Genomic DNA, 14,614 nt, shown 5'->3' on the forward strand with positions numbered 1-14,614 from the left:
CTTAGCTCTCTAACCGAAACAACATTTTCTCAAAGGGAGGGGGTACCTCTCCCATAAGAACTCTTCCCCGGAAAGACGATTAACAAAATGTTGTGGCCCCACCTCATCATAGGCGTCACTAGCAATTCTTTGGAGAAAGAGGGAGGGGCTAAATATAACCATTAGGGATCGTATATTCAAGAGGAATGTTGATCAATTTCGAAACCGACTTGCAGTGACTAGCTGAGCAACGTGGTCCAAAAATAACAACAGCGGCAATTAACTTGTTCTCTCTATATCACTTTATACACTATTTTCGGCCAGGAATGCTATAGTCCTGGAAACTGCGTCAACTTTAGATAGTTCTAGTTCGCCTTTTGGAGCGATTTTGACGAAGCGCATAAAGAGGAATGACACTGATATTTTATTGGAATGTATCTCACGCCCCTGTCTGGGGTCACATTTCACTGGAATGTATCTCAGGCCCTTAGCTGGGGTAACATATCACTGAAATGTATCTCACGCCCCTAGCTGGGGTCACATTCCATTGGAATGTGTCTCAGTCCCTTATATCTGGGGTCACAGTTTACTGTTACGTATCTCAGGCTCCTAGCTGGGGTCACATTTCACTGGATTTTATATCAAGCCCCTAGCTGGGGTCACATTTCACTGGAATGTATCTCACGCCCCTAGCTGGGGTAACATTTCACTGTAATGTTTCTCAGGCCCCTAGCTGAGGTCACGTTTCCTGGAACTTGATATGTATCTCAGGCCCTAAGCTGGGGTCACTTTTAACTTGAATGTATATCAGGCCCCTAGCTGGGGTCACATTTCACTGGAATGTATCTCAGGCCCTAGTTGGGTCCCGGAGTCGATTCTTCCGGAATGTATATCAGGCCCAGGCTGGGGTCACATTTCACTGGAATGTGTCTCAGGCCCTTAGCTGGGGTAACATATCACTGAAATGTATCTCACGCCCCTAGCTGGGGTCACATTCCATTGGAATGTGTCTCAGGCCCTTATATCTGGGGTCACAGTTTACTGTTAGGTATCTCAGGCCCCTAGCTGGGGTCACATTTCACTGGATTTTATATCAGGCCCCTAGCTGAGGTCACGTTTCATGGAACTTGATATGTATCTCAGGCCCTAAGCTGCGGTCACATTTCACTGGATTTTATATCAAGCCCCTAGCTGGGGTCACATTTCACTGGAATGTATCTCACGCCCCTAGCTGGGGTAACATTTCACTGTAATGTTTCTCAGGCCCCTAGCTGAGGTCACGTTTCCTGGAACTTGATATGTATCTCAGGCCCTAAGCTGGGGTCACTTTTAACTTGAATGTATATCAGGCCCCTAGCTGGGGTCACATTTCACTGGAATGTATCTCAGGCCCTAGTTGGGTCCCGGAGTCGATTCTTCCGGAATGTATATCAGGCCCAGGCTGGGGTCACATTTCACTGGAATGTGTCTCAGGCCCCTAGCTGAGGTCACGTTACCTGGAACTTGATATGTATCTCAGCTGGGGTCACTTTTAACTTGAATGTATCTCAGGCCCCTAGCTGGGGTCACATTTCACTGGAATGTAGCTCAGCCCCTAACTGGGGTCACATTTCACTGGAATGTATCTAAGACCCATAGCTGGGGTAATATTTAACTGTAATGTATCTCAGGCCCTAGTTGGGTGCCGGAGTGGATCCTTCCGGAAGATAAACGTTTTCAGATGTCAGCCTTTTTTCTCTCGTATATCGAAAGATTTAAGCACAAAATGCACGTGTTAGGGAGAAATACAATTTCTTAGGATTTTTTTTTTAATATCCTGGCCGGAGCATCCCGGGGTGAACCATCAGAAGTTGTTGGATTTTGAGATATTTGTTTTGCTCTCTCCATGGTAACGAATTTAAAGCAATAAAAGGACATGTCAGAAGGAGGAATATAAGTTCTGTAGAAGGTATTCCAAACCTGGAAGCTGCAGTGCTTTCAGATCTGTTGTAGCTATTTTAAATTGAGCACAGATAAACATTCAAATCAATGGAATGTATTTCAAAGCCTCTTGGGAGGGGGGGGGGGCGTAGTCCAGGGGAAATCCCTCGGATTGTGATGCATTTTGTTAGCCTTATAGAATTCATATAAAAGAAAATTTGACGTAATGGATAATCAAGTTTGCTATACCTTCAAGTTCTCTGGGAGGAGGCAGGAGGGTAAGCAATATGTTTGAAGGAATGCCCCCCTGGTCCCCCACCCCTATAATTTATCACAGTGGGTAGAGCTTATCTTGTATCATGAAAAGTATATAGTACCAATGTATTTTTTAATTCAATGTAAATTCCCTGACACAACTGGCTTGAACCCATCACATAACGACTGCTGGCTTAATTCTCGCCTGTCCTACCTACCACATGCATGTTAGCTGATGGCTGGACGCAAATACATTGACATTTGTGTATAGACTTTACAATTCGACAGCAGAAACATAACTCCAAGTTTGGGAAATAAATGTTATTAGAAATTAAAAATAGTTAGACTATATCTTCAAGTTAGTACCTGTGCTAACACTAACACTGAATTAGAATATAGTAAGTAGATGAAGAAAGGAAACGTATCACAGAATCTTTTGATTTGATTTTTCTAATTTTACAACTCATCATCACGATTACATGGCGGTTCTGACGGGACAAACAAGTTTTAGATTTATTGCTTTAATATATAACACGCATTCAGACAATTCGACAGTGGCGGAGCAAGGGGTGTGGGTCAGAGGGGCGAGATTGGTTTGTAGGAGCGCTTTCGACACTATCTAAGCGGAGCGCCATCACAGGTTGGCGCGGATCGTACAACAAATTTTTGAGAAAAGATACTCCCTAGATCGCCGGAAATGACCCTTTCCAACACACTGATCACTGAGCGGCGTATAACGTACACTGCATGCCGACTTAAAGTGTATTACTTTTTCAGCCACTGCGAGTGGCGTATCGTCTAAAAATAGATCGAAAACCCCATACAGTTCTTGGAAATAGTTTCGTACAACAGAAGTGTCGATAATTAAAGATCGCCGTTAGATCATTTGTCAGAAAATTACACCAACAAAATTGTGACAAATGTCAATAGGTAGATCATAGATGGAAACGCAATAAAAAAGTCAATAATCGCGAATAAGTAAAAAGTGTTAAAAAGCTGAAAAGGGCGCCATCAGTCAATTTGAGTCCGTGTCAAGAGGGCATCCGCCCCTGACTGTATGGAAGTTCCGCCACTGCAATTCGATACCTGTTAAAATTAGTTTAAGTCATTAAATATCGTGTTTTTGAAGAGTTGTAAAGTTTAGGATATAACCCGGCATATTTATCATTTGATAATATTGTTCTATATCGGGTAATATATGAAGAAAAGAACATATTCATGAAAGGCGGGTTTTGGGTTAATTTTATTAACTGTACGATTGGTTACAATGTTATGTGTATAATGTTAGAATATATCATGAATGGACATGTGTATTTGGTTTCAAAACCAGGAATTACAAAGCGTTTATTAAAGCCAACATGAAAGAAATATGAAATAACTTCAAACCGGTAACAAAATAATGATATTCATCGGTAGAATTTTGACAATGTATAAAATATTCTGTAAAATTACTAAAACTTTAATCAGCTGTTTCTAATGAAGTTTTGAACTATTATTGGTTTCAGCCCTGAACGGTGGGTGTCAGAGCGGGAGGGGACAAGCCTGATCGGTTCGTGCAGGTTAGCAAAACATTTTTTTTTAAAGCTACGTGGGAAACTTAATTACTTAAATACTGGGAGGCTGCTCCAGATTAGGCAACCCGGGAAGAGACTGTATAAGCTAAGAAAACAAAAACCACTAAATAACCAACAAGACCTGCCATTTATAAGAGTACGATCATTAATTTCAAGCTTCAGTACACAAAATGTTCCGATTGTCATGATCTTGTTCGTTTCATTATTTGAATGTCATAACAGTCACGCCATCCTATTATCCTAGTACACTATTATCTATACCTGTGTTACAAATTGTGATAATTTCAGCTAACGATATATCGAAAATGCAAGGTAGGAATTGTAAACAAATTTCACCAGGATGCTTAGTATATAATCTTATTTAGTTAGTCAAGATATTTTTTACTCTAGGTTATCCTTTTTAAGATTAGCAACTTTGCAGTCTATTTTGAGTCAAGACGTAACTTGTCAAACTCGTCTTTAGAACAGAGTCATCAAAATGTAGTAAACATTTAATGAAAACAAACGAAAATTAAAAATATGAAAAATAAAAAAAAGAACTAAAAGTAATTAGAACCATTCTGTCTGGTTCAATTCCTGTTGCAATGCTATCTATCATTATACCGACATTATGATGTCATACCAGCATTTAATGAGAGATTGTATGTTAAGCGCATGATCAAAGCATTTCTGAATTGACTGTTAATGATGAAATGTTAGTCTTAAACGTTTATATATTTGTCTGTCTGTGAATTATTGTAAGCGTTCATTTTATTATTATTCGTGCGCTGATGGAGATCAGTCAATACAACAAATAGAATATGCCTTAAAATTCATCATAATAAACTAAAAGTATTTCAAATCATGATTTGAAATGGATAGAACATAAATCTGTAAAAACAATAACAAAAGCGAAGTTTAAAATGATAATAAAATAATAAAATGAAAAGTATTGGAACAATCGAACAAGTTATTTAAATCTCAGTTACTTAATATACAGAATATACATTTGTCATTTAAATCATTTGATATGACGTAACATCCATGTCATCCTATTGTCTTCATGTTATGAAACTACAGTCTGGAACATAAAAAAATAAAGCAATGCTGACTTAGAACAAACATATCCCAGATATTAATTAATATCACATGTAAGTCCTTGTAGTTCGATTTTAATAACGCAATGACATTATAGATATACAATGAATGTCATTGAGTCTTACCATTGACACAATTTCGGTGGCTCTAATCTTGTTAGATTCAAGATATTACGTAACTCAGTTTGAATCAAAGTTTCAATCAAAATTTAGTAAAAGAAGGAACGAAGAAACCCAACAAGAGTTGAACCATGCACTCCTAGTAACCGAGTGCATGTGGATACAGTATGTACAGATTTTACAAAGCATTACAAACATGTCTGGTTAAAAGTAGTTTAGAAGTTTTTACAGAATTAGGCGTTTAATTAATGTTCTGAGTAGTAGAATGGTTGTCGGAGGAAGGGGGGGGGGTGGCGTTCGGGGAGGTGGTGATTTTGATCTGGAATTGGGATGAATCATCATTACATACAATTGAACCAATAAAGGATTTGATACCCTGCTTTCGAGGAGTGCATGGATGCCGGAGAGCAGGTCACCAGCAATACTTGACCTACAAACAAACCATTACGCAAGTAGCAAATACTTTGTAACATATTGTAGAAAAATTAATTCCTAAAAAAAATACTGAACTTTACCGTTTAATTCCCATTCTACAAATTAGCGTTCAGATAGTGGTGCAAATGACTACTATAATATCTACTAGGTCCCCAATGTGGTGGTTACGTCATCTAACGCCTCCAACTCTTCTCACCCTTCCCCGCCACTCCACATACACAAAAAGAGTAGGACATGGAGTGTATTCTCTCTATTCCCTCTCTCAATAGTTGACATCCAAGAGAAAAATAGGCTCTTATAGTGATGACGTAATGTTTGATGTATGACGTCATCAGAAGCTTGATTGGCTCTTTGTAATTTGAATTTGGCTCAAAGAGCAAACGAATTTAGAGTTAGTAATGGAAGTATATATAGACAGTAATGTTACTAATCAAACGTAAGAAATGACTTGTTGTACACTTTACAATACTAAGTAGCCTATACGAACATGTAAGATATCAAATCTGGTTTGGAGTTTTTTGGAGTATTTGGAGTTATAACAGTTTACAAACCTAAGCCCTTAACAGGATGGAGAAGGAATCCAATATACACCCATTCCCTTCTCCGAAAAATAAAGAAAACTCCAGCAATAAATTTAAATTATGTATGCTATATGTGGTTGAACCAACCTTAAAGGTGGGTATTATATCTTAATTAATAGTTTCTCATAATTACTCATTGTTTCAAACATGTGCTTTTCTGTTTTGGTATGATTTACAACCCATCGAGCTAAATTCAAGCGACACAAGAAGTAAATTTGTAAGATGTTTCTTCAACTTGGTAATCAGTGACGTCACCATACTAATTCAGTGGTTGGCGAAGTTAAGATCTCTGTCTCTCAATAGAAGATAGATAGTGGGCATTGAACTCATTACAAACATAAGCAGCATATACATCAGATTCAGAAATGATCAAAGGATAACATTTAGGTCCCAATCACCCACCCCTCTATTTCCCCCGAACGACAGCAATGTGACTAACAAAACAGATTACATTTTTACAATTATATTATAGAGCACACAACTGAGATGAATAAGTAGCATATTAAAGAATGAATTTAATCACAACATTAATGTTGTTATATCGTAGACCTCTGGCTTTCAGTCTAGGTTGTATTTCTATAACAATTTTGAGACATGTTACTTTAAACAGCTGAGGTTAACAATATGAGTGAGTGGACAATATATTCAAATACGGAGACAGTTATGTCATTTCCTCAAATGCGACACAAACGTAAACGGGATGAGAATTACTTGTTATGCCTCAAATGACATGTTAACATTGACATCCATTCTTTCATACATATATAATATCATTATCATTGTTTATCACTGGACAAATGTTGTTGACTAATATGCTCTATTTTAAGAACGAAGTTACAAACAAAATTGGAAGTTTGAGTTTTTAAAATATATAAGTCACAGTATTAACATGAATATTTAGGCACCACTGAGGGCTGACGCCATTTTCAATTTAGCATTAAAGGAGTATGCCAGACATTTAGCATATTTTAAAAGTAAATATATTACAAACCCAGCAAAGAAGAAAAAACATTAATACAACTTAATTTTGTTGGACTATAACATTTAAAGACTGAAATTCTGCCTAAAGTAATCCTTTAAGACAAAATGTAAATTCAACAGGTACCGTATCTTTCAACTTTCACTTCTTAATTGCAAATGAAGTAATTAGTATTATTGTACAACATAATCTCTTTACAAGATCCATTTACAATAAATGTAAAAGTTAGAGTGTTCATCAAGTCACCATGCCATTGTCTTGAGAATATACACATTTGATGACGTCACAATCATATAAGACTAGTTGCATGTGTATTGTACTGGAGCTCTATCTGGCGATGTTTGTAGTATTTGGGAGATAATAACAGTTCAAATCAATCTCTTTATTAGATCCTTTAGCAATGAAATTCCTGCCATCGTCTTGAGAAGAGTGTGAATGACGTCATAGTCCTGCTAATGATTGGCTATACGCCGGATTTTGCATTAAGCTGTAATATAAAGATAAAAAATATATATTAGGTAATGTTGTTATTGTAATAAATGGATTGAGCAAAATATGTATTTATCAGAACAGTGGGAAATAATAATTAGACGATACCCTTCCAACCCCCGTCCCCTTACCCCCCTCTCGGAAAAAAAAGTGCCAGCAGTACCTCGAGCCAAAGTGATTTTACCTATCGGCTAAACAAAACACGCGAACGACCGGTATGAAGTTGCCCTCTATATGGGCACATGATCCATGGCGGCGCTCTCTTCAATGCCTCTGTTGTCCTCGTAGGTAGGCCTTCTCATAAATTGTGCACCTTAACATTCTTCTAAACTTCAACGAGAGAATTAATTTGGTCTTTAACTAAACTTAACTCATCTAATTATAGGTTTAATTCAAAAGGAAATTATTTGTTACATTGGACAAATTTGTAGGAAATAGAAATGGAACACGATATTGCTCTTTAACATGTTTGTGTTTTAGAAAACAGTATCGTGAACCGCTGACCTTAACATCCCTTCTGTCTCTTAATTTATGAATCTGTATTTCATTTCTCCCCTTTTCCGATCCTACCTCACTTTATTTAAAAATTCCATTTTTACGTCCCTAATTGAGTCACAGATGCCAAAGAGCTGACGAGCCATGAAATTGCTCAGATTTAACTCTCTTCGTTCCACTGATTCTATTATTTTATGTGTGTAGTCCAATAGAGTGACGTCACCATATCGATAATAGTCGTTTTCTAATAAACTTTCAAATGTTTACCGACAGTTTTGTCACGGTAAGTATTAACGGAGGACTCACGATAATTTATATTTTTCCTTCAAATTAATGAGGAATGTTGGAACTATACTAACCATTATAATAACCGTTTTAGTGATAAGACACATGTTAGCAGATGAAAAAAAATATATCGCTTTCAAGATATGACCTTCTTACGCCTCATCAGCGGAACAGAAGATTGTGTATCCGACATTATTGCGATACGGAACATATACTTTTGTTTCTTTCTAATGGAAGGAACTTTTCACTCATTTTCATGCATTTAATCAGGGATCAGCCTGGTAAACACAAACTATATTAAACCCAATTACAGTTGAAGCAGATGAAATTAGTGACAATATAAATTAGAAAATCACAGATATAGGGATAAAAAATGTGTCTAATGATGGATAATTTGTTTAATATATTAAGATTTTACAATTAAAAGTAGCAAACACAATCCACTCTCAACAAATACAATTTTAAATACTAAGGTAAAAAGTATTCAATTGTATTGACCATACACTTACTTGAGCCATGCCAGGTTTCTCTGGTAACCCTCTTCATCGAATCCCTAAACAAGAGGGAAAGTATTAGTTATGAATATGTATAAGATAACACAGAAACAAAGACAATGCAGTATATTTAAATGTTGTAAATATTCATCATATGCAGCAATATTAATAATGTTTTCTCAGAGGTTATCGATTTAGGTTAAACCAAACTTATTTCACTTCATTTTGAAATTCCATTTGCATGTTTTCCCTTGATATTCACGATGACTAAATCAATGCAACCCAATGTACTATCACACATGTTTATGCGCGATGCAGGGAATGTTACGTCCTGTTTATAACATGATTCCGTCAACCTGAGTAGCCATTTCAATTGAGCAGCATGGTTTATTGTATTTTCTGGTCACTTGTCTCTCATTAGGCTATGTGCTTTTCTTAAGGAATAACGGGTGGTGGATGGGGAGGATGGGGCGGACTAAGACCCCCACGGTCAATAGCCTGCTTAATACGGATGGTCAGCGGTCTTGTTGGATCCGTAGACATATTCCTGAAATTAAGTTTTAAAAAATTTCTTATGGCGTCCCCGGGGCCCCAATGCGAAAATAAATACATTACTATACTGATTTATCAACGATGTTCCGAAAACTTATTCGCGATCAAAATACACTCCCGTCAGTATGTAGGTAATAGACCCATAGTAACAGTAAGTCTTGACCTCGTTTTGATTTTTGAGATAGATGGGAGAGATTAGAGAGCTATTGAGTAATTAAGAGACATATATATTTCAATTTTCAGGCCTTTTGTTAAACCAGGATTTGTTTGGACAAAGTGGACCCTCAAAACCCTGTCAAGCAAGACATTCATATTACATTCTTAGAAGTTTATTACTATATTGTTAGTTTCTCTGTACAATATCAGTAAAGCGATCCTTAATTCTAACGTGTTTGACCGTTTCATGTTCGACATCCAAGGGCAATTTGCTTCATTTATCCATTAACATGAATATAGCTATAGATTTATGTAATTAATATTGTTCCTGCATCTCCATGGTTACACGTTACAGTTATGTCCGAGATGTCTAAAGACATAACATATCAAGATGTATTACAACTATTAAACTATGAGTGACTTCTAAAACTACGGCGAAGAAAGTTAGTGGAGAGGGATGGGATTAATTTAGATCTTCATCCAAATTGGGTAACATATTCTAGTTTGAAAGTCTGACGAGTCCTCCCTCTCTCCATCTTAACACAATGAACTCAAAGCCACAATTTGTCTGCCTTTAAGGAGAAATACTTCATCACGTCAACTTATCCGACACCTGCATGGTGAGTACACACCCAACTTCCATTAGTACAATTTCGTATATACAATGATATATGTAGCATTAATACGCCCTAGCTGCAAGTGTAAGCTACCATGGTATTTTAAAACGGGCCCTATAGGCAAAAAGATAAAACGTGCTTTGAAATCAGCTCTTTTGTTAATTCTAACAAACTTTGACATTATTCAATAACAAATGTCCGTAAGAACATAATGTGTTAGCTGGATTAATCAGGTTTTCAATACATATAATGTAAACAAAAGAAGCAACGACATGCTAAAGATTGATGTTTTCATGGAATATTCAAAAATAAAATTTAATACAGACGGGGAAAAAATGATGCTTTATTTCAATTCCTTGTTACGTCATTTTGACTAACATTAGAAAGAGTTGGTATACTATTCAGAAATTGGCTTTCATATTGAAGGAAACATACTAAAAACCATCGTAAAAACTGTAACTGTATCAGGTTGTGATAAAAAAAAATCAATTAATTGAGATAGGAACCAGCGTATACCTTCTTGAAATCTTACTTGAGGCTTTGAACTGACACAAATTTGAAAACAATATCGCTCAAAGAATTTGTGTTTTTTTTTAACTTTCATGTTGGCAGAGAGCCAACTCTCATACACGCACGCCGGTTTATCTCCTTATCTCCTTAGTTCGTTAGCTACCTACACCACTGCTGTCATGTCATTTATATCAAGGGACCCGAATTGGAACTTGGAATTGCAGCCCTCCTCCATTTAATCCACTCTGTAAGGGATTACGGTATGACGTCATCAATCATACACTAAAACATCAAGGGTTAATTTTGCTTATAGTTTCCTTGTATCTCATATAACAACACTTTACTCCGAGTTATTAATTTATTCTACAGTGGACGCTCTCGTATCATAATGAATATTAATGATGCTATAACCAATACCCTAACCCTAACTACCCAGTAAATCATCTTGCTCCTAGACTCACTCTCATTTACCAACATAGCGGGCCAGTCTATCTCTTCAATTTCTATAATTAATATGTTCCTGTGTGACGGGTATGTGATGATGCTTACATGCAAACTGTATTGCATCGTTTACCAAATTTCTGCGAGAAGCTTTGCCCTATTTTAATCATCCCCAACTCCTGCCCGACCACAGAGAATGATTATAATGATTTTATTTTATCAAAGAAAACCGGAGTAGATACTTATGAGCAATTTAAGTATAGCTTCTAGAGTTAGCCTTTTATGTAGAGAAAATGATTACACTACGGTAACACTATTGAATATATTATGTTTTTATTATGTGCACATTCGTTTCGCGAAGAAATTAATGAACAAAGGACTTACTATAAGAAATTAAAAAAAAAATAGCTTCTTTCATACTTGTTGAACTAGGAACGAATTATGATCTGAACTTTTAAAATGTAATAGTCATTCAGCATATATCGGTGGGGGGGGGGAGGGGAGGAACACCTGATATTTTTAAAAGTGAATATGCTAATAATGTGTGAGGCTTTTAAGACACATGACATCGGACTAAATCTTGTAGTGTGTAAAAGTATATATGTGTCTGTGAACAGCATTTCTTTGACTGTGTGTGCGGAAGGAAAATGATATCGGCCGCATCTAAACTTGACATTGAGAACAGTGCTATCATCATTACGAGATATAAACTTGTAACTGACTTCACTATTCGATACACGTCATTTATAAATCTTTCCTCCCTGATGAAACACAAATTATTATTTGTCTTATTTCTTTTGTTCCACAGTAATTAACACCTCCTTGTCTGTTCATAAATTACCGTTACTAATTATCATGAATATGTCTCTCTTACCTCTTCTCCTGGTAGATTGCCATCTCTGTCACAGGTCTGAAAGGAAGAGAAATATTATTTTCATGACATTTGGAAAATGTATTGCAGGAAAATATAATAAGTTAAAGACGAAGCAAAAAATATATGTTAGAAAGATATATCTTAACAAATATGGCAGTAAACTATTCCTGGCATGTAAACGCACATCTACATTGAACACACTAAAGTCAGTATAGGAGACAGACTCGTCACTGTAAGATGCACGGACGTAATAACATAAATACAAACATCGGCTTTATGTATGTATGTATGTATGTATATGTGATCTTCCCGCAAGCAGGAACTCGCGAAAGAAGCCATGGAGGCTTGTAGACTCGCAAGCTGACCGAAGCCAATCTCTCGGCACACATCCATTTAACGTCCATGTCAGGAAGTTGTTATTGAACAACACCCTTGCCAGACGACACACATTGCTGTCGGCGGGGAATCGAACCGGGGATCTCATGACTGGGAGACGCCGGCGTTAACCACTAGGCTATACACTCCGCCTTTATAGTTAGTCTTAAACTCGTCATTAAACATATAATGACGTCATCAGACACTGAGTGACGTCATTAAATACTTAGTGACGTCATAATGATGACTTCTCACTGAGATGATCAGATGGATACCATGGAAACCTGCAGAGAAGATGACGAGTAAGGAAAGGAGGGCAGTATTCAAAGATAGAACTTAGAACATCATCGGTGGATAGATTTAAAAAAATAAAAATTGATTAGCCTACAAAGCAGCATAGTTCCCACCCCCCCCTACCCACCATGGTCTTAGATGGTCTGTTTCTATGGTTTTGTGAGTCCAGTAACGATATCCATGAAAGTCTGTCTGATGAAAACATACAATAAAAGACACAGGGGGAGAATTGAATGTAGTATAGTGTAGATCTGTTTACATTTAAACATTTCATGATATATATATATATATATATATATATATATATATATATATATAAAAACATAGATTTTCTTCTTTCTAAATTTACCCTGTCCATGTATCTTTCATTGGAAGTATGTACATTCTCGCAAAATCAGTTTTCAATAGTTGACTCTTTTTGTTCAACGTAAGTCAGGGATAATTTAGATCAGGAAGCGACGGTCTGTAAATTTAGGAATATTTAGTTGGTTTATGTAACCTATACGCCCTGTTTGTCTATTAGACTAGTATAGGCAGATACCATGTGAGCTCGTCATTGCTTTGTCGTCTATATACTGAATAGGCTAGGACTTGGTTTGGGTTGCTCATATACTCTATAGTACTCTGTTTATACTCAAGATTACCATCCTCGAACCCAGGGACGTAGCTAAAGCCTGATGATTGGGGCGTGTAGTGGCTGAAATTCCAACTGGATGGGTTTTGGAGCCCGAAAAATCCAACTGCTGCCTTGATTTGATTTTATCTTGTTATCTAAACAATTTACTGAAAAATGTCAACTTATGGGGCAAAGTTTTTCTTATGTTGAAGGGCACTTTTAAGCTTCCGTGGATTAGCATTGAGCGTTTTAATGTATTCCATAGAGACAATAGGCCTGTACATCCTAACTAACTTGAAGCTAGCGAACATTGTACAGTATTCCGACTGTCTATTAGGCATTTTCATACGAAGTTTTGTACGGTGGAGTGTAAGGATCGCGAGATACAATTTCTCAAAGTGGCAAGGAAAACGTGATAATATGACTGATTAAAGGTCAACTCTGACCGAAATTTTTAGGTCTTTCACAATCACAAGAATATTAGAAAAGGCCTAGGTAACTTAGAGTGCGACAGTTGGAAATTCCGACTGCCGCATTCAAATTTCCAACTATCGTCAGTTTTACCATGATTGGGGGGGGGGTGAGACACCCCACACCCCCCTCTAGCGACGTCCCAAGTGGTCTCGGACTCGTCTCGGAATCAGGAAACAATGGACTCAACTTCATCAGAGTGTTTCTTATACTATAACATACAGACATATTGAATGGTTCTGATGGAAAGAGTACTAATAACAATATGAACCACGTGAGGATACAAGGCCCGGATGTTGCATTATATTATCATCACCGCTTGAGGATAATATGAAAATACAATAGTTAATTTGCCGGATAGTATTTTTTTTTAAATCAACGACATTACATATGAACACCCTACCTCTCCCCTCTCTGGCCCAGGCTCCGTTGTGATCTTGTTTCATACACATAAATACTTATTCAAAAGACGAAAGAAATAATGCAACTATTTTACAACCAATATTAGTTCAGGTTCACCATTGCCTCTCTTCTTGTGTCATAATGTGCTACTTATTTATAGTATTGTATATACAGAGGGTGGTAAGAAAAGGCGTTTCTTTAAAGTTATACAAATATTAAACTTAACCTTTAAGATGACCTTCTACTATTTCTTTAAGTTTCATATATAAGCCTGGTTGGACCATCATATTTATGTCAGTCACGTATATGTACACATTAATATAAATAAATAATATAATATAATCAATAGGGATCCCTTATATCCCAAGACAACTCAAACTACTAGAACCGGGTATATTGTTTACTAACTGTTGTATTGCTGCGTGCAGTGACGTCAGACGTTAAGATTCTAGAGATGAAATGTATGCCTCGATATTTTCACCAATAACACATTTTATTACTGAGACGGTGTGGGAGAGAGACACTGGAAGCACGATAGATTCATTTTGTTTGATATGTTTTATCCGTCTGAATATTCTCTATTGTAAACTTGAGAATTTTACTTTGATTCAGAACGCAATTACT

The 14,614-nt window shown here is 36.7% G+C and overlaps 1 protein-coding gene across 1 annotated transcript in view; it reads right to left on the reverse strand.

Annotated features, from left to right (window-relative positions):
* Positions 1–3,379: 3,379 nt before the first annotated feature.
* LOC139982206 (uncharacterized) overlaps positions 3,380–14,614 on the reverse strand; it is a 119,801-nt gene continuing 108,566 nt past the window's right edge. The window contains exons 10-12 of the mRNA XM_071994809.1: positions 11,833–11,868; positions 8,698–8,741; positions 3,380–7,406 (exon numbers count right to left, since the gene is read on the reverse strand). Coding sequence (XP_071850910.1) covers positions 7,361–7,406; positions 8,698–8,741; positions 11,833–11,868 — 126 coding nt within the window. The 3' untranslated portion in view covers positions 3,380–7,360. The remainder of the gene's footprint in view (positions 7,407–8,697; positions 8,742–11,832; positions 11,869–14,614) is intronic.

The sequence above is a fragment of the Apostichopus japonicus genome, chromosome 16 (genome assembly GCF_037975245.1).
Source record: "Apostichopus japonicus isolate 1M-3 chromosome 16, ASM3797524v1, whole genome shotgun sequence".
Lineage (NCBI taxonomy): Eukaryota > Metazoa > Echinodermata > Holothuroidea > Aspidochirotida > Stichopodidae > Apostichopus > Apostichopus japonicus.